This window comes from Microtus ochrogaster, chromosome 21 (assembly GCF_000317375.1).
Source record: "Microtus ochrogaster isolate Prairie Vole_2 chromosome 21, MicOch1.0, whole genome shotgun sequence".
In the NCBI taxonomy this organism is placed as follows: Eukaryota; Metazoa; Chordata; class Mammalia; order Rodentia; family Cricetidae; genus Microtus; species Microtus ochrogaster.
Window position 1 is genome coordinate 7,940,001 of NC_022022.1, and position 21,405 is coordinate 7,961,405.

Here is a 21,405-nt window from a genome sequence, read left to right on the forward strand (position 1 = left end):
TGTGTGTGTGTGTGTGTGTGTGTGTGTGTGTGTGTGTGTGTGTGTGTGTAAGTATGCCTGTACTCTGTGCCATGATAGGTGGAAGTCCGAGAACAGCTTGTGGAATTGTTCTCTCCCCACCTGCAGTTCTTATAGACTGAACTCAGGTGGCCAGGCCTGCATAGCAGGCACATTGACGAACTGAGCCTGATGCTGACCCTGTCTACATTTGTTTGCTTGTTTCTGTTTTTTTTTTTTAATTTGTTTTGTTTTGTTTTGCTTTGCTTTGAGAAAAGGTCTCTCTTTATAGACCTGGTTGGCCTGGAACTCACTATATAGACCAAACTAGCCTCAAACTCATAAAGGTTTGCCTATCTCTGCCTCCCAAGGCTGAGGATTAAGGGCATGTGCCACCACACCCAGCCTATCTGTATTTTTTTTAGGTACAAATCTAATGTCTCCAGGCTTCTCTTTAAGAAATGTTGTATGTAGTTCTGTGTATAATACTGATTTCTTGAATGATTTCACTGACCAGTAATCGATTCCATGACTTTTTGTTATCATTCTTTTACTCCTTTTTTAAAGATTTATCCATTTTATTTTATATTTGTGTATGAAGGTGTACTTACATGAGTTTATGCACATTGAAGTGTAGATATCCATGGAGACTAGGAGAAAGTGTTGGAGCTAGAGTTAGAGATGGTTGTCAGATGCCCAGTGTGGATGCTGAGAATGGAACGTGGGTCCTCTGGAAGAGCTGCAGCGCCCATAACCTCTGACTGTCTCTTTAGCCCGTGAAGTGTGGGATAGTTGATAAGTCATGCTGAGTAGCGACACAGTAATTCCTAGGCCGCAGGAGAGGCAGAGTGCTTCACCAAGCGTGCACACTAGCAGCGCCTGCATTTGCTCTGGTGCTGTGAAAGAGCACGGGGACTGCACATGGAGATTATAAGACAGGAACCCTGTTCATTTCTTATTTTTAGCACATTGAAGTTACTTGGTAAATTTTTAGGTTAGCATACAAAGTGAAGGGTTTCATCATCTTCATATCATATGTTGCTATATTTTGTTTTCGTTCATTTCCCACCTCCATTGCCTTCCTAATTTTTTAAAATTATCTGTGTATTTTACTTTGGAGGAGGCTGGGGGAGTGGATGTGTGGACATCAGAGGATGTCTTCTTCACCACATAGGTCACAAGAGTCAAACTCAGGTCATCAGACTTGGGGGCCCTTATCCATGAAGCCATCTGAGAAGCTCCTTGTTTCTTTTTCCAAAGTAAAATTTATCTTTTTTTAAAATTTCTAGGAATGAGTGAAAACTATCAATCCTTTTGATATAGTTAGAATAGTTTTTGTTTTTTGTTTGTTTGTTTAAAGAAAACTGAAAACTAAACGTAGGTCAAATAGAGACTGGTGTACTAAACTTGAGCAGATAGCATCTGTGCAGCTGAGAAAGTAGTAAAAGGGGGGCATATGGACAGGACTGGCCGACTTACACATCCCAGATTTGGTGACCCCGACCAGGGTGGGCATTGCTTTTGACTTGACCAGTCGGCCGGCCGTCTCTTGTGTTTTCATGGAAAGAGTGAGCGAGGCTCTCAGGCAGCACTCTGAGCATAGAGAGGTGAGGCCTGCAGTCTCCAGTCTGTTCCCACAGCGCATGGATCACAGTAACCTCTGCTCAGGCTGCTTTCACGTGTCACTGTTTTTCACAGAATGCCTTACTTTTCTGACACAGGCTACTTACCAAAAGCTGCTACCTCTGTACTTCCCAAGGTCGTTAAAGGAAGAGAGCCAGTCACTGCCATACCTACCTGCAGACATCGGGAATGCAGAAGGGGAGCCTGTGGTGCCTGAGCGGCAGATTAGAATAAGTGAGAAACCTGGTGCTTCCGAGGGTGAGTGCTAGAATTCTGGCTCCCTTCTTTTCTTTAATTAGCATACAAATTGCGGGTTTCCTTATGACGTTTTCATACAGATATGGTATTTTCTTCATTATTTTCATTCCTCTGTCTTGTTCTCCTGCTGGTCCCTTCTCTCGAAGTACTCACCCACACACACTTTCATGTTACATCTTTATAAAATCCAGATTCCACACAGGAGGGAAATCTATCTGATAAGTGTCTCTTGGACCTGCCTTATTTTGCTTAGCCTAATGGTCTCCAGTTCCGTCCATTTTTCTGCAGATCACAATTTTCTCATTGTTTATGGCTGAATAAAACTCAGGTGACTGTGTGTGTGTGTGTGTGTGTGTCGCACTTTACCCATTCATCCCTACACCTATCTAGGCTGGCCCTGTATCTGGACTGTCGGGAATGGTAAAGTAATAATGTGGATGAGCAGGTGTCTCTGGTATGCCAGTTAGCAGTTCTTTGGGGTTTACCTCCAGGGATGATACGGTTGAGTCATGTGGTAATTCTGTTTTTAGCTATATCCCTACCAACAATGTATAATGGTTCAACTTTCGTTTTTCTTAATTTTTCTCTTTAAGAAGCTAGGGTACTGGTAAAACACCAACCAGCCAGGATGTGGGCTTGCATGTGGGGATTTACAGGTGGTCCTCACAGCATGCTCAGCTGAATGGCGTCCCTAGGCTGGGCTCATGAAGACATGTTGACAATAATTGAGCATATTACCACCTTAAATTTTCAGACATGCTCAGTTTTAACCGTGCTTTACTCCCAGCGCTCGAGAGGCAGAGGCATGTGGGTCTCGTGAGCTCCAGAGCAGCCAAAACAGTGCCCTCTAAAAGCCTCAGTTAACATTGAATAGCAAGATAAGAATGCTGTAGCCATGTCATGTCTTTAGATTTTATACTCAGGTAGCCTCGGTTAACATTGAATAGCAAGATAAGAATGCTGTAGCCATGTCAAGTCTTTAGATTTTATACTCAGGTAAGCTGAAACTTATACACAGAGAATGTTAGGATGGGAGCCCTTCCGACTCTATCCTATAAGAAGCTTCTAACAACCTTCACCTGTGTAAGCGCCTAAATCCCCTGCATGAAAACATGCCTCACACACTTCGTGCCTGGCCTGATCATGAAGCTGGCTTAGGGGATAGATTGGTTACGTTTAGTTCACTGTTTCAGGACTTGGGGTTTCTAAATGTTATTTCAGAATCATCATCTTAGCCCGGGTTCGAGGCTTTTTGGCTTTGTTTTGCCGCCTCACAGTTGGTGCTCCCGCAGCACTCGCCGTCAGTTTGCGGTCGGCTTCCGTAGCTCTCTGCTGATGGCGCTTTCATTGCAGAGAACCAAGAAGAAGATGAGGATGACGGCCTGGGCGTGGATCTGTCTTTCATTGGCTCTCATGCTTTTGCTCGAATGGAAGGAGATATTGACAAGCAAAGAAAACTGATCCTCCAGGGACAGTTGTCCGAAGCTGCCCTGCAGAAGCAGCATCAAAGAAAGTAAGGCACACTAGTCCAGACAGAGAGCGTGAAGTCAGAAGTCTGCTAGATGCTTTTCTGTACACACAAAGTTCCTCTTGTTTAATCTACGTGATGACCCAGTAATAGGGTCCAAGTCTCATTCTGCAGATGCAGAGCTGAAAGTTGAGTCAGGTAGTTTGGGGGAGCTGGTGCTCAGATGCATGCTTGATTTCAGTTTCTACCCCGTGTGCCTCTAATTGCTGTGCCTCTATGTGAGAGTTTAGTCTAAACAGGGAGATTAGAAGAAAGGAAAGGCATTTACAAGGTTTCTGTTGTGCGTTTACCACTGAAGCAGTTAAAGTTTTCTTCAGCTGAAGAGTTTTATGTCTCCCCAGCTTACCCTGAGGACCTTTCCATTGTTTTCTCCAACTGTTTCTAATACTAATGCAATTCTGAATGAATCCTTATGAAATCACAGATGGACCTTTGTATTTTGTGTTTTTTCAAAGATTAATAGTAAAGGAGCTGCTTTTCAAAATTTTAAAGAAAGAAATGAATCGTACTGACTCTCTATTCCGTCTTAGAGTGGGTCAGGATAACGTCTCACAGACTAGTGTCAGGCAGTTGCGGTGCATGCAGAGGGGCACCTGGAAGGCCAGCACGGTGAAGTCCTTCACTATGGCTTTCTTCAGTACTAAGCTAACAAGTCTCTGTCGCATTTTTAAGCTTTGGCTTCCATTTATTTTGATTTGGATCATCTCTTCCTTCAATCCTGTCCATTTCCCAGGTTTCAGCTGTAAAGCAAAGGCCACTCGAACCTTATTTGCTGGGTCTGAAACACCTGCCTTCCCTATTTTGCGTTTTCACAGCCTGCCACAACATAGCATACTATTTTATATGGTACTTCTGTGGGGTCATTCTCCAGTCATAGCATGCAGGTTGGGCTAGATGATCTCAGAAATCTCTTACAAACATATTTTAATATTTTTTATTTCTTTGAGAGTTTCATACATCTCTACGATGTATTTTATCATTTTCACCTCTTGTTACCCTCTCTCATCCTCTTCCCGATCTCACTCAACCTTCTTCCCAGCGAGCCCTCTTTCGTGGCTTGTTTGGTAGCCCGCCGAGTTTAATTAGGTTTGCTACTATGAGCTAGGGAGGGAGGGTATTTACTGAGGCCTGGGCGACTTACCCGTGCAACCCCGCTGAAAGGAATGGCTTCCTCTCCCCCAGCCAGAATTAACATTTGCTGCTTCCCCAGTCCCAGGTCTTCACTTGGCTCCAATTTGCAAATAACAGAAGCAAATTTACCACTAGAGGGAACCAGTGAACAGATTTTCCAAAGGATAAACCCAGTGACAGGCTCTAGTTTCTCAACCTGGTCATGTGAAGTGTTATGTGGCAAACATTTTTCTTTAAATACAGTGTCTGGGCTCCCTTGCACACCACTGTGATCTCTCTCTCTGTGTCTGCATTCTTCAAATGTTCATATCATGATTTGTGAGTTGTTTGTGGCTCTCAAATCCCCTTGCATGCTTATAAATGGTTGAAGATCCCAGAGGGCTTGTATCCACATGGGCTATATCTATCAACACTTACCATATCGGAAATTATTAATCCATTCATAAGTAAACAATCATTTTTTCAAAAGTTAGCTAATTTTGTCTTTTGTATTAAAATCTTGCAAAATGTTCAATGGGTTTAAGTGAAGATGACTAGAATCTAATAGCATCATTCAAACTGTTGTAGTAAATTTTCTTGGATAAATTTTATGAAGGAAATATGACATTACTCAAAGACAGAATTGGAAAGCAAAGGAGTACTTTTAAAGACTTTTAAGAAATCAGATATGTTTCTGTGCACTTTATAGAATCTGATGAGTGATAGTTTCTGAAAGTTTAGTTATAATATGGGATCTTAAACCTTACCCATTGTGATTTCTTTTATTTACTTACATCTGCATTCATGTGGGTGTGCATGGGTATACTTACATGTGTGCCTCTGTGTGTGTGTGTGTCTCGCCCGCCTACCACAGCATGCAGAGGTCAAAGGATAACTTGCAAAAATTCTCTATTTTTGCCGTATGGATCTGGGGATCAAACTCTTGTTGCCAGACCTGGAGACAGTTCCCTGGCTCTCTGTACCATCTCCAGCCCCACATCTGTGTTTCCATATTCTGTTTTAAAATACATTGTCTTATCACTAGTGTGGCTTTATGATATGATGCATAGATCCTCTGGAAAGTAGGAATTCACCCAGATAACTGTATCAATATGTTTCATTGTACAGTATCAAAGTGTATTAATTCCAGCACCAGTCTCACTGCAAAAAAGCCAAGCTTCCCAGCTGGACCTGGTGACACATGCCTTAAATCCCAGGAGGCAGAGGCAGGTGGAATCTCTTGAGTTTCAGGATTGCTAGGACTATATAATTAGACCCTGCCACAAAAAAAAATTTTTTTTAAAGTCAAGATATAAACTTTCCACAGTTGAATGTATGGAATGCATATTGTACTCAGATTTTATCATTGGCAGTAAGTCTTGCTAGTTATTTTTCTTGCCAAGACAAGATCATTTTATTTATCTTAAAGAAAACAATTCAGGTTAAATGGCCATAGTTTGTCTGGCCTGTAAGCTTTTAAAGTAAAAAGTGATGTTCCATGAAGAGCAACTGGGACTGGCAACGTGGCTCAGTGGGTAAAGGTGCTCATGCCAAGCCTGGCTATCTAAGTTTGATGCCTGGATTCCATACGGTGGAAGGGGAGATCTTCTTCAAGTTGTGCTCTTGACTGCTACACATGTGCCATGCATTCTTTATCTATCTCTCTCCCCCTCTCTTCCCCCCCCCCCCGCCTCCCCTCTGGTCCATTAACCTTTCATATTTCATGAAATGACAGCGATTCTGCACTTTTCTTTCTTCCAAGCTAGTTGTTTATCTCATTTTTCTCCAGGAGTCGATTTGTTTCGCTTATCAACTACTAGTTCAGGGCAGTATTAAATATATATGTACTGACTGTGAATTTCTGGTATGTTGCCCTCAGGGAAAAGGCAAGTTCCAGGAAAGGAATTATAGACAGCATGTAAAGCAGTATCATTTCCTGGTGAAAGGCCTTGATCTGGAGAGTCAAACATGGCAGACGGTAGACACTCACTCTATAAGAACATGTCCTGAATGCAGGCATGAGTAAGATAGTCCTGAAAATCAGAATGAGCCACACATTGACTGTCAGAGGTACTAAGTACATTAAGGCAGAAGTTCTGGGCAATGATCAAGGTGTTGGGCACATCCAGTTACCACTTAGGGGCAGCAAAGCCGCAGCAGGAAAACAAGGACTGGGTGCTCTGATATAGACAGAAGTTTCTATCCCGGACGGTCCTGCTGCTGTTCAGCCCCAAAGAAACACAAATGCTTATAGTAATTATAAACTGTTTGGCCTATCAGCTCAGGCATATTATTAAATGGCTCTTACAACTTAAATTAACCCATAATTCTTGTCTGTGTTTAACCACATGGCTTGGTACCTTTTCTCAGATGCTTCCTCTGCATCTGGCTGGTGACTAGCCTCTCTGCCTTTCCTCTTTCCAGAATTCTCCTAGTCTGATTGCCCTGCCTATACTTCCTGCCTGGCTACTAGCCAATCAGCGTGTTATTAAACCACTACAAGTGACAAATCTTTACAGTGTACAAGTGTATTCTCTCACAGCCCTCTGCCATCCAGTAAAGCTATCACTGGATGAAAAGACTGTCTGGCTTCCCATTTATGTGTCTCTGAGATTAAAGATGAGGTCTTTTACCTGTAATGCAGAATACTCAAGAGTGCTATTAAATGAGAAACTGTAGACAAATTTGGCAGTTCATTTGAGGTTAGAAGCATTCATGGTTTAGACAGCACTCAGCTAGAAGTCTAGAGAGACTGAAGGTGGAAATGGTAGTGATGTCCTCAACTTACCAAGAGGTATTTGCCGGGTTTGGCTATGAGCCAGCTAGTTAGCTGTTTGTAAATGGTGTGGGGTTCAGTTTAGTTGCTTTTTTTCTTACAGCACTGTGAGAGAGAAAGGTTAAAGGAAGGCTTTGTGTGGCTGTAATTGTGTAAGAACTGGCACAGAAGCATCCCGAGGTACATGGTCTTCCGCTTATCCTGCTGAAATAGTGGAAATGGCGCCTCTCAAAAGTGTGGCCCAGGAAACCTGGTGCCCTTCAGGAGCCTGTGAGGCCAGACTGGCTTCACTTTGTCACTGTCACTTCTCTTTCATCCTCATCCTCACAGTGCCCAATCCAGTTTCCTGGGCTCCTTAACCTGGGATGTTGCAGGAGACCAGGCTAGAACATGAGGTCTTTCAGATAGTAAAGAGAATTGCGAAGTTAAGAGGATAGTTCGTCTTCCGAAGCACGGTTTTTGTTGTTGTTGTTATATTTTGGTTTTTTAAGACAGGGTTTCTCTGTGTAACAGCCTCAGCTGTCCTGGAACTAGCTCTTGTAGACCAGGCTGGCTTTGAACTCACAGAGATCCACCTGCCTCTGCCTCCCGAATGTGGAAATTAAAGGCGTGTGCCACCACCACCCAGTCATATTTTTTTACATCAAAAGGTATATTCAGATAATTATTTTTTGTTTCTTTTAGATCAATAAGTAAATGCTTTTAGATTTCTGTTATATACGATATGATGAATATTGGTCGATATGAATGAAGGGGTTCTGAGACCAAACAGTTTAGAACTGAGGACTGTTGAGTTATGATGTGGCAGAGCTGGAAGTCAGTGCCCTGCCATGCTGGAGATTGCAGGATAGAATTTAAAAAGATGTACTTATGCTTTTCCTGAACCAGGGTCTTACTTACTATGCTTACCCAGTTCCCCTTACGTTGATCAGGACGAAGGGTGTTAAAGTGTGTGATTGATTGGTAGTCCTTTTGAAGGACTCCCGCTCTCCATCACTGGCTCCTCAGTGTCCTTTCTCTGCCCTGCTGTGCCGCGTCAGTCTCTGTACACCCATTCTTTACAAAATCTAAGAACACAGTCACAGCCCTGATTCTTCACTAATGCATCTAAGTGTTTTGTGCTTTGTGAGTGATTTGGATGTCTCTAAGGAAGTGGTTAGGAAGCAACCGAGCAACTTCCCAGTTACAACTTTTGAAAGTCCTTATTACCGTGGGGAAAAAGACACTGAGACACAAGGGGAAAGGTTATTTCACTAGAATATTTTGTTTCCTTTCGTTAGTGGCCCTTGTTATATTTAACATCCTGTTACCTATGATGCTAACATCACTTCTCACACTAAGGCATCATTTCATTAATTATTAAATATTATTCAACTCTTACTGAATGTGCTAGAGTACATCTAGCAATGCAGAGACAAGCAAGACAGATACAACCTCTGCCCTTGCAGAGCTTAGTGTCCTGTACACAAGAAAATGTTCAACCTCATTTATAGTGAGCACATGCAGGACACAAAAGGATGTAGTGTAGGACACAGCATTTGCTATAGGTCTAGAAACCCTTGACTCCAGGGTGAATTGTCTCTGAAAAAATGGGCTCTTTCTAAGTAGATTAGTTATTGAACTTTTTAAATTAAGTAATTATTTGAATTTTATTGAAAATAGATTTTTCTCTCATACAATACCTCCCAGCCACAGTCTCCCCTCTCTCTATTCCCAGTTCCCTCCCACTTTCTCTCTCCCCCAGATCTGCTCCCTTTCTCTTCCCTCTTCAGAAAAGAGCTGGCCTCCAAGGGGCAACAGCCAAACAGGACAAAGCATGATAGAATAAGACAAGGCAAAAGCCCCTCATATCAAGTCTGGATAGGGCAACCCAATAGGAGGAAAAGAGGCCTCAAGAGTAGGCAGAAGAGTCAGAGATATACCCGTCTTCACAGTTAGGAGTCCCACAAGGCTCCAAGCTAACACCAGACATACCATGTAGAGGACCTGGTGCAGACCCATGAAGGCCCTGTGTTTTTAAGAGTAATTTTGTTTGAATCTTCTTTGTCATTCAGCCTTTGGCTGTGTAGGTGTATGGTAATTGATTAACTGAAGAAATTGGCCTATGTGGAGACAATAACCTCGATTAGTTGTACCCACTGGAAAACAACTCAGTATTTCTGTTTTTTGGAGCAGCCTAATGGCTGAGTTGAGTGGCTTCTGCCATCACAACTTGCCTTACTAGATAATTTGTACTTGGTGGTTATGGTTTGTCTGGCACATAGTAAGAATTTATTCACTGGAATCAGCTCTAGGAACTATTTTTAGCCTTTGATTTGGGGATTGGAATAGAAGGTTGTTTGTTTTTATTATAATAATACACAAAAAACAGAGGGAAGTGTTGAGTGGGAATATCTGTGGGAATATAAACGATTCTTCAAGTAGCTGGATGGAAAGCACATCTAGTGGGCAAGGAGGTACGAGTGATGGCTTCTGCTGTGGAGGAAGCCACAGTGTGGAGTTACTGCACTCAAGTGTACCTATGGTCTGCACAAGTCAGAACACACCAAGATCATAGCAGTGATTGGAATCCTTTACAAATCACGAATGTAAACTATAAACTACAAAAATCCACATATTTAAATGTTGCCTGTTATAATCTATCCCTGGAATGATCTCAAATTATTAACCACTGACCAAACTTAACAAGATGGGCATTTATACAGTTCTAGAGTTTACACCATGAACTAAAAATAATTTTAGGCGGATTTAAAAACTTTAAAAATTAAAATTCGTAGACGTTATAGATATCTTCTATACCTAAAAATACTTTTTTTTGAAATTTATGTGTGTATCTATGTGTATGTATATGTATGTGCAAGTCCCTGCAAAGACCAGAAGATGGCATCAGATCCCTAGAGTTCCAGGCAGTTGTGAGTCGTATGGTGAATTAGCTATTAAGATTAACTTGAATGGGGTGTGGTGGCACACACATTTCATCCTAGCACCCAGAGGCAGAAGCAGGCAGATCTCTACATAGTGAGTTCCAGTCAGTGGAGGCTACTTAATAGAGTGAGGCCATCTCAAGAAAAAAACAAAATTACAACCTGAAATATTAACTTGATCATTAAAATCATTTGTAACCTCCTTTTCGCCAAAGCCAAATTAGTCCATGTGTCATAGTAAGTAGGGGTTCGATTCAAGCTTCATTAACCAGTCATAAATGTCTGATAAAGCTTTTTGCCTTGCTTGTGGTCCTGTATAACATGTGCAGCATTTAATGTCCTTCTGCTGTGCTATGACTTCGTGAGGGCAGTGAGCCTGCTGTCTGTTTGCTGTAATAGTCTCAAGCACTCATCATAGCTTCGTTAATTAGTGGTTATCCACTTTGGAGATCTAACACTGAGGCTTTTCCTGATAACATTTTTCTAGTAAGGAAAAATAAGAGTATTCTTTAATTATTTGAATATTTGACATCTTTGCCACTTACCTGTGTACTCATGATTTACCATAAGAATTTTTTTTAGTGATTGGTGTATGCACATTTTCTCACTAATGTGCATTTAACAATAACTCAAGATCCTCCACAGTACAATAGCCTCTAACTCTTTGTTGTAATGAAGCCTCAGTTCTTTATGGTCAGCAAAAGATGTTGAAAGGGGTTCCATTTGCAAAAGTAACTTACCAACGTTTGCTGTAACGATTGTACCTTTTATTTGTCTAGTTATAACCGCTGGTTATGCCAAGCAAGATCTGAGGACCTCTCCGATATTGCTTCTCTGAAGGCCTTGTACCAAACAGGTGAGGTTAATGATCTTGTTCTTGCTAATTGAGGGGTCTGACTCATTGTGCTGGAAAGACTCAGTTTCTCTCTGAACACAGTGTATTGTGCTGATGTCAATAGGTTTTGCACATCTAAGATCATCTAAGGATCTTAGACTTATTGTTAACCTGTAATGTTTTCTCGGGGTCTCCCATTGCCTGCTTCGTCTTTTTCTGGGATGATTTTTCTGTTAGAATTTTTCTGCTTCTAAAGAGTCCTAAGCATTTGTCAATACTACTCATAGCCTTCTCCAGACCCCAGTTCCTCTGCTGTGCTTTGTTCTAGGCATTATCTGTTAATTTTCAATTGAGAGCTTCCAGCATATCTTGGGTCACTAGTACTATTAAATGTTGTGAAGAGCTTAAACAAAATGGTTGTTTAAAAAAAAACATAGGTTTTGGTAATTTAAAATATTTAAACAATCTTAAAGTCAGAACTGTGGTCAAAATCTCATAAAGCTTTAAAATCAAGAAAGAGAAGTATTTCCCTAACACTAAAAGAAATCTAATGATATAATTTTAGAAGCTTGTGCATCCCATTTCTTACTTTTGTATGTGTAGAATTCTTTTATGCAGTCAAATACATGTTATATGACAGGACAAACACTGGTCTTGCACTAAGGTTTCTGGGTCCTGACTGCACCTCCTCTCTTAGGTGTGGATAACTGTGGCCGCACAGTGATGGTGGTAGTTGGAAGAAACATTCCTGTGACGCTGATAGATATGGACAAGGTAAGCCATGGCGGCTTCTTCTGCAAGTCAGGTAGATGGTGCAGGGAGAAGGTTCTCAAGCATGGATGAGAGAAATTGTAGATCTGGGGTGGAAAAGAATCCCCCGAGACTTGGTGTGCATCATTTCTGGTAAGGTAGGGGTTGCTTGTCCTCTTTAGGGAAAACAGATACCACAAAGCTCTGATTATTCCAGAAATGCAGCTATTTTGTTTGGATATAGTGTAACTGGTAAGCTTTTGGTTAGAAGCATCCTGCGTTGTAAGCATACAATCAGACTTCAATTTCTTTGAAAAAGAAAACAAAAGAAAAATTAACATTTGAGTATCTACTTAGAAAGAAAAAATCAGGTGTGCTTTGTACAAGATAGCAAGGTAGTGTAATTCTATCATCCCTTCATGTGGGGGCGGAGAACAGAAGTAGATGATCCTAAAGGGAAAAAAAATAGTTGAAACTGTTAAAGAAAAGGAAGTAAAATTTTAAAAAAGCAATTCAAAATGTGATTTTTTTTTCATTCTGACAATTAGTGAGAACTTGTAAAGAGCTATTGTCACTAGAGGTGAATGAAAGTATAAAAGCTGTGTTCATTGACCCAGTGACTGCTCCTGAGATGTACTAAGAACACACTCACTTGGGACAAGTGGTTATGAATCCTATGACTGCTGAAGGCGGAGAACTCACTGGAGGACAGTCAAACCGTGAGCTGAATAGAGCTCACATTGAAAGGACAAAGCGGCAGTCCAATGAGAGGAAGAGTAGGATGATCAGGGGTGGGTCCATTCACAAAGAGGGGAAGACTCCTTACCTGGTAAGAATTACATCCTAAGTTTCTATTTGCAGCCATTGGTGTTCTTAACAGTCAGTGTGTCCTTCACTCTTACCTTCAGTAGTAAGATTTATTCCAATAAGAATATAATCCTTAGTTTGATTTTGGTATGTGCTCACATAGCATTCCTGACACTATGATATGTCATTTCATAGTAAAAAATAAGACTTATTATGAGGTTCAAACCAGGTAATATTTGCCAAGCAGCTGTGTTCATAATGCCCTCCTCTGCCTGCTGTGCCTGCAGTTGGGTCCTAATCCACATTAATGCCAAGGACTCCCCTGAGGAGGAACTGGAAAACAGCCTGGTCGGTAATCCTTTTGGTTGATGTAGCTTAGCTTCCTCTTTGCACTTGTTTACAGCCAAACCTCTGGGTCACTTCAGCCCTACTTGGGTTATATTTCTCATCTTGTTTTTAGTGTCTCTCTTAGATTTCTTAAAATAGAATACATCCCTAGCCAAACAGGTTCATATTAGATCATCCTCTTGAGTTCTAGAAGTGTTGCTCAATGTGTTTTGCCATCCACCCACAAACCCCTCCACTTTCCTCATTCAGATAAGCATGAAAGGTGCTAAGCAAATGGGTTTCTACGGGGGCATGGAGGGAGATACTCCATACAGCATGTGCTCTGCTCCTTGTTTGTGTCTGGTCGCCGTTGATGGGATGCAAAGAGAAACATCAAGAATTATGGATTCTATTAAAATCATAAGAAGTATTAAATCTTCATTGTAAATGTTTTGACATCATTGTCGTAGATAGGAGAAACCTGATAGTTGAGCCAAGAGCTCTTCCTGGTATTGAAGAGTCATTCCAAAGGCCAGAGGTTAATTATCCTCTTCCTTCATGGAGAAGGTCTGTGCTACAGCCTTTGAGAACAACCAGTAAATGCTGGATGACTCACTTTCTGAGAGAAGTGGTCCTCACCAATCTCTTCTTTCCATCTGCAATTACAGGTGTAGATAATCTTAGGGGAGGGGTTTCCGCTCTCTCAGCCTCTGTGAAGTGAACCACTGTGGAAACTGGTCTTTATCCCTCTCTTGTAGGCTCTCTTATATTTTATCCATGTAATGGACCACATCGCTGTGAAGGAGTATGTGCTGGTCTATTTTCACACACTGACCACTGAATACAATCACCTGGACTCCGACTTCCTGAAGAAACTCTACGATGTCGTTGATGTCAAGTTAGTTATTTTTGGAAATTGTGAAGGGGGTATTGTTTCTTTATTTTTAACACTAAGCAATAGCAAACGTTTGTAAAGATTTTTGAAAGGCTATTTCACGGGACAAATTTTTATCATGTACATTAGATACTTAAATGATGGGAGTCCCTCCTTTTGCAGGAAACTGAACTCGTTTGTAATCTTCCCACTTTTGACCACTTTGGAAGAGGCTTGGTGCCATCCCTAGTCTTTGTGCATAAAGTAATGAAGTGCAGTCTTGGTTGCTCTCGCCATAGCATAATGTACACCAGAGTAGACCCGTAAGCATTATTTAATTGATCCAGTAGCCTGAGAGTCTATTGGGAGAGATAATGGTAGCAGGTTCAGAGGAATTTGTCTCCATGATTATAAATACCTGAAACTAAACATAAACGAGCAGGCAGAGGTTGTCATCGGAACGAGAAGAGGTTGAGCAAAGGGAAAGAACTTGGGGGTTTAGGCTGCCTACTGAAAGAAAGGAGCAAGCATTTATGGGGTTCTTGGGGATTTGGAGTTGGTTAGTCATGAAAACAGACTTTATTTGGACATTTCTTCCTTGTGGTTTAAGTGGATCCCCCACCCCCATGTAAGGTAAGATCAGTGACTAGTTTGTCTCTGAAGACATTCTAACTTCACCCTGTACCTGGTGAGGTTTTCCATATGACAAGGTGTTGAGGGACAAACACATTCCATACATTAGTACAGGGAGGAAAGAAACTGGGTGTGACAGGCTTTATGGATCAAGGGCATAGGAGCCTGTGTCTTTACTGCTGAGTATCCTGTTATCTTTCAATGTTTTCTACATCTGGAAGATGGAGAATAATAAAAAACGGCATTTGTTGGCCAAGATGTCAAAATTTTATATACAAAATTTAGATTTACTAGATTACTGACTTGGAAAATTATTTTCATTAAATTATGTTCCCTTACTATAATAATGGAAATTCTAATGACCACCCCAATGCAAGACTAAACTTTTTTCCTCCATGATTTATTTCCTAAATAATAATAATAATAAGGCATTCTACTCTCCTGGTACCTATTTTATTTGTAGCATCACAATGCTTTTATCGGTTAGGTTGAAAAACCATTTTACAGTGAGGGAGCAACGATGATAAGTTACCATAAATTTCCATTGTCTTCCACCATCCATTAAACCTCAACTAAATTAGGAACACGAATGCTTGCATTACCTAACAGACTCCCATTTGTGCTTTGAAGTGTTTTGTAATGAAGCTACACTTCACTCTGTACCTACTTCTGCCACTAACTAGCCCTTCAAATGACACAACCCTCAGCTAAAATAGTGCTCCTGCTATTTCCCTGAAGTCCTTTACAGTTAACCTCATATGTCTTGGTGGTGATTATTAAATTACTGAAAAACAAAATTTTAAGATGTACCTCAGCAAGCTTCAACAAGTATCTGGCTGAGGCCCAGGTTGGGTTCTAGGCATTGCCTCTTGGTCATCAGGTCACGGAGTATTGAAGTAGAGCCAATGCTGGTACTCTCCTCAGAGCTGTTGAAGATTAAGTACAAAGCCTTCAGAGAATTTGAGTCATGCAGTAACTTGTAACCTGAGTGTAACTTTTAGTTCCTAATGTTTGCTACAACATTAGTAATTTCAGAGTGACTTCATCTCATATATTTGAGCTCAGAGCCTCTCTCATGGTATAGAGAAGAATGTGCAGTGATGTTTTAAAAGTATGAATTGACTTTATCCTTCCTTAAGGTAGCTCTGTCACAGTGAGGGGGAGCATTTGGTGCTTCCTTTTAGATAGGCAGTTTAAATAATGAAATATTCTCTTAATTACCCCAAATTCAAGATATTAACTCCTGCTGCTTTTTGGTATTTTCCTCTGTATTAATATATTTATTTATTTACTCAGGTAAAATGTTGACTGACTATCTAATGAGTACTTCTCAGTATGACTTATGATAGCTGTTTATCTGTTTTGATTAGATACAAGAGGAATTTGAAGGCTGTTTATTTTGTTCATCCAACATTCCGTTCAAAGGTACAGTATTAATGTGTTTACTAAATTCTGGATTTAAGTGCACCATATGTTCCAGATGCTGTAACTGCTGATTTATTTGCTGTTTTCATTGGCTAAGCTGACTGTGTTCCTGATGTTTGGTTGTATCTGACTTGGGTACCCTTCTGAACAACGTTATTACCAAAAATGAGCGGTTTAGAGAATATTCCAAGCCTCTTTAGAGAAATTAGCATCTTTTCTCCCTCCCTCCCCTCCTTCCTTCCTTTTCTCAAATTCATGGCACACCACACCCAGGTTAAATTACTACCTCTTCAATGTGTTGTGGCTTCTTCCCATTAGAACTGGAATTTTTAGTGCAACCCATGTTCTGTGTTCACTTCCGTTTTTCATACATCTTAGATTACTCTAATCCGGTTTTGCCATCTGAAGCAATTCATAACCAACCACAAATCACCTGTCATTTAATACAGCACACTCTTCTGTCTTCATGTTACCTGCTTGCCCTGCAGGTCACCCTTTCTTTGAAACACTGTCTTGGCTTACTGAAAGCTAACTTTGCCTGGTTTCTTTCCTGCTTGTAACTGCCCCTCCTCTGTTTTCTTTCTAAGCCTCAGTATTCCCAAGACCTCATTCCTCACCTTCCATTCCGAACCATATTCAGTCTTGTATGTGCCAGCCCTTCAAAACACAGGTGGTGCTTCCTTCTGCATTTGGGAAAGTAGTAAGCCGAAAGTTTACAAGCAGGATTTCATGGGAGGAAGGGTGGGGGGGCTAATTTGCCATCTCCGCTAAGCGGTGTCTCCCATTAACATTATGGGAATAATGCCTACCTCATGGTGTACTCAGAAGAATGACACGAGTTGGCGCTTCCAAAGTCCCTTAAAGAACCCTTACCGTGGACACTCACAAATGGTAGCTGGCGTTGTCATCATCTTGGGATTGTTTCACGGGGAATCAGTTCAGATGTGGGGCTGCCCAGGCTGCAGCCAGATGCCCTTGTACTACCTTGCTGTGATTTGGGGGAATGGGAAATGAGAGAGTAAGTTCCATATGTAATAAAATCTCATAGAAATTCTAGCAAATCAAAGCCATAAATTGAATGTTTCTGAATAGGAGGTAAAATTAACAAATTATCGTATCATAACCATTTTGACTTCACATACATGTGAACTGTATCTTCTTGGCTTTTGTTCATGACCCTGTATTCTTGGCTTTGCATTTTTGAAGAATTAGATAGAAAAAAATCTCCAGCATTCACAAAAACACCTGAATTATTCCTTCCAACAATTTTCATTTTCTCTAGTTTTTTATTGTAGTAGATACTAAATAATAAGAGCAATCCTTAATATATATTTTTAGCTTATACTCTAAACAATTAAAAATTTGAAGCTGAGGCATATAAAACTAAAATGGGTGGAGAAAAAAAGGCAAAATTGGTATTCTTGGGTCTTCCCAAACAGGACCTTTTTACTGAATTTCCACTTCTGCCTGCTTTGAATAATTTTTTCCTGCCAGCACTTATGAACTGTAAAAGGAAGATATGATTAGAGAAACTGGCAGGTTTGGTTTCTCTTCTGCAGATGGGATGCTTATGATCGGCCTGTGCTTCTCCAGGGCTGCCTGTCCCCCAACCCTTTTCCATCAGCACCCCACCATGTCAGTACAGCATAGCCTACTTAAGAGTCCTGCCAAAGAATTGGATAGCAACAAAACCTTAAAATGTCATGCAAATGTAACTTCGCTTTGTAGATGGAGTAGCCAAGGCCCAGAAAGAAGTGCAATTTAAGGAGTCCTGTACTTTCGCTGATAGTGTTAGAGTAAGCTCCAGGCTCCATTTGTTAATTCTGTGAGCAAACACTGAGTTCCTCCTAGATAAATGCTGAGCACCAGACTATAACTATGAGTCTTCATTACAGAACGTTCAAACTAGAGCCTCAGCTGGAATCTCCAGAATGTTCACTGTTCTACGGTAGCATGGAGGAACACTTAGAAGGAATGTCCTTTTGCAGCTTTGGTTGAAAGTGCACCAAGGAAGTCTTCAAATAGGACAACAATCAGTTAAGATTTGAGGATAAAGCTGTCAGAACCGAAGCAAGACACGTAAAAAGATTTAAGGTAGAAGACTGTGGCTAAGAAAACTTCCAGCAAAGTGCGCAGTGCACACTAGACAACTGGTGTGGCGTTTGTTCCTGCACGGTCTCTCCACAGCCACTGCTAGTTCACCAGCGATGTCTGCTTTTTCATCATGTCAAGCTTTTTCGAGGAAACTTTTTCCTCATCTAGTTTGTAGATGTTCATTTCAAGAAGGGGTTGCGATAGCACGTGTTAACACAGGAAAGGGTGTGCAATAGCACGTGTTAACACAAGAAAGGGTGTGCGATAGCACATGTTAACACAAGAAAGGGTGTGCAATAGCATGTGTTCACACAGGAAAGGGTGTTCAATAGCACATGTTAACACAAGAAAGGGTGTGCAATAGCACGTGTTCACACAGGAAAGGGTGTGCAATAGCACATGTTCACACAGGAAAGGGTGTGCAATAGCACGTGTTCACACAGGAAAGGGTGTGCGATAGCACATGTTAACACAAGAAAGGGTGTGCAATAGCATGTGTTAACACAGGAAAGGGTGTGCAATAGCACGTATTCACACAGGAAAGGGTGTGCGATAGCACATGTTAACACAGAAAAGAGTGTGCAATAGGACGTGTCAACACAAATTGATTTTGAGAAGCAGTTCCTTCACTGGTTAACTCATTTGATTCTGATTTTGCCTAATGTCTCCTCTACTCCATATCAATCTTCTTAATAAACTTGAAAAATGGGAGGAAAGGAAATTCAGATAATAATAGGGAGTTTGAGGCTGTGTAAGCCAGCAGTAATGTAGCTTACATCAATAATGACCCAGGACTCGGCGGCCTTCATAAAATAGGCCCTGATATTCATTCTTCCTTAGCAAGTGCTTGAACCCAGCTCTGTAGATACCTACACAGTTTTATACTGCCGTTCTAGATTGTCTTCTAAAACCAGAGAGATTGCAGAAATGAATGTAACTGAAATACTGGAGGGGAGGAGAAGAATCCACAGAGGGGATAGCCTAGAGCAGTAAACAAGAAATGAAAGGTGATACCTGTATCAGTTTGGGAAATTTGAGTAGACTTCACATAGTGATGACTTAGTCCAATGTTGTCTATTATGGATTTTATTTTACAAGTAAGTTTGAAGGAATTATGTCATATTTGTTATGGTAAAACACTGCAGGTCCCTGGCAGTGGGCAGTGGGCTACAAGACCACGGTGGGCCAGGAAGGCAGCCAGTCCCATGCAGAGAGCCATGCGGTGGTGAGAGACAGAGGCCTATTAGGCACGCCATGCATAGAAAGTGGGTGTTTATTTAGTGGTATATGGAGGGGGAAGGGGAGAATGAAAAAGAGCAGAGAGGGGGGAAGAAGTGAGGAGAAGGGAGAGAGGCAGAGGCTGCCTCTTTAGGAGAGAGAGAGAAGGAAAGGAAGGAGCTCAGGCTGGAAGTAAAGTGGAAGAAAGATCCAGGACAGGGGAAGGAGTGGGCTGGGCCCACCTCTAAAGGAACGGGACACACAATTACAATATTAGGGAAGAAAGTATGTAATATTAGTAGCTTGGAATATGTCAGAGGTTTGGAAGAGCCTCTGAAGAATGTGGCAGCATACCAAACAGAAATTAATAAAAAAAAAAAAAAAAGGCACCTAAAGTGACATGCCAGCTCCCCTAAGTGACTGTGGTCAATCCTGGGTTCTAACTACTGTTTTGGAATATAGTAGGCATTCCACTGAAAGATAGTGTGCATCGGTTTCCATCTTTTGTAAATAGGAAGAACAACATCATCATACCCACCTCATTGAACTGTTGTGTAAGCTGCTGATAAAAGTCAGATAGATAAATAACATAACTTGTATTACCTTTTATCTACTGTATGTCTCAATATCAGAAATAGCACTTGCTACCAGGAATTTTCTGGGTTTTTTCAAACTAACAAACTCTTTCACTTATATTTTGTAAAGCGACGTAAAGGTGAGATTCACCTTTTTTCTAGCTTTAAAAACAATCAAAGCATAGTTATAATAAAAAGGGCAAGTTTCATTTTCATGCACATATACATATACAATAGATCATATTCAGTCCCATTACTTTTTCTTAGACTTCCTCTCCCATTGCAGTGTCTCTCATCTTCCCAAATAGCCACTTCCTACCTTAATTTTTTTTCCTTTTATATATGGATTCTACATATGAGAGAAAATATGTTATGTTTGTAGGCTGGCTTATTTTCCTTAACATCATAATCTCCATTTCCATCCATTTTTCTGAAAATGGCATAATCTCATTCTTTATGGCTGAAGAAAGTCCCTTTTATGTGTTTGTGTACACACACATACACACACTGCTTTGATTAGCTGCAACAGAGACCATATGGCAGTTACCAAGTGAAAATATCTTTGGAAACAACCAAACAAAAAAATTGCAGTCTATTAGCCTACTATACCAAATAATGGAGAGCCTTTGTTCAGACAATATGTTTTAATCATATTCTTTCTGCTTCCCCTCCTGCTCCCAGATCCTCGCTACCTGCTCAGCCTTGTGCTCCTTTCTTTCTCCCTTTTCTCTCCAACATCAAAAACCAAACCAAACAGGAATCAAACAAAAAACAAAACAAGAAGTACACAAAAGCCATGGAGTCCATTTTGTGTTAGCCAACCACTCCTGGCATGGGCCCTGCCCTGGGGTGTTGACGTACCCAGTGACCTCCATTTTCCCTTTCCCAGCAGGTATGAATTGCACATAACTTCAGTGGAGAGACGGCACTTATCATTGTGTGTCTCCTCATACTGTGCATACAAAGTGTCTCTACACTGAGACCAGAGCTCTGCGAGACAGCCTCCTTATTGTAGTCCCGATGTCATTGTTCTTTCATTTTATAAGTGTTCCTTGTAATCCGTGACATTATTGTGCAACTCACTAATGAACTGCAAACTGTACTTTAAAAAACTGTCATTGTTCAATTTCAAATATTTTGAAATTGCACACTTTAGTATAAAATTTTAAAAGTGTATCTATTCTTAATGGTGGCTACTGGCTTAAATTATTTTTCTCTCCTATTAATCAGGTCTCAACATGGTTTTTCACCACCTTTTCTGTCTCAGGATTGAAGGACAAAATACATCACATAGACAGCCTGCACCAGCTCTTTTCTGCCATATCACCAGAGCAGATAGACTTCCCTCCTTTTGTCCTTGAATACGATGCCAGGGTAAGTGCCTGTTCTCCTGGCCTGTGTCCTGTGTGAGTGTGTTACAGAGCAGCGGGTGTGAGCATCTGAGTGTGTTATATGCTACCTGCATCGTAAGGAGGCTGCCTCACAGAGCTTTTGCCCCATCATATACAGATACACTCCTGCGTGTGCAGTGTGCTGAGACACAACATAGGCTGCAGAGCATGTGAGTGTGTGAACTGCTGCAGGTGTGAGCATGGGAGTGTGTGAACTACAGGTGTAAGCATGTGAGTGTGTGAACTGCTGCATTGTAAGC

The 21,405-nt window shown here is 41.1% G+C and overlaps 1 protein-coding gene across 2 annotated transcripts in view; it reads left to right on the forward strand.

Annotated features, from left to right (window-relative positions):
- Positions 1-21,405, forward strand: part of Gdap2 (ganglioside induced differentiation associated protein 2) — a 51,587-nt gene that overhangs the window by 24,104 nt on the left and 6,078 nt on the right. The window contains exons 7-13 of one of the 2 annotated variants that reach the window (XM_005357096.3): positions 1,719-1,878; positions 3,232-3,391; positions 10,996-11,072; positions 11,749-11,825; positions 13,694-13,833; positions 15,813-15,867; positions 20,985-21,128. In XM_005357096.3, coding sequence (XP_005357153.1) covers positions 1,719-1,878; positions 3,232-3,391; positions 10,996-11,072; positions 11,749-11,825; positions 13,694-13,833; positions 15,813-15,867; positions 20,985-21,128 — 813 coding nt within the window. Of the gene's footprint in view, positions 1-1,718; positions 1,879-3,231; positions 3,392-10,995; positions 11,073-11,748; positions 11,826-13,693; positions 13,834-15,812; positions 15,868-20,984; positions 21,129-21,405 lie in introns of those variants that run through there. The other variant, XM_026784146.1, reaches the window with a different exon arrangement.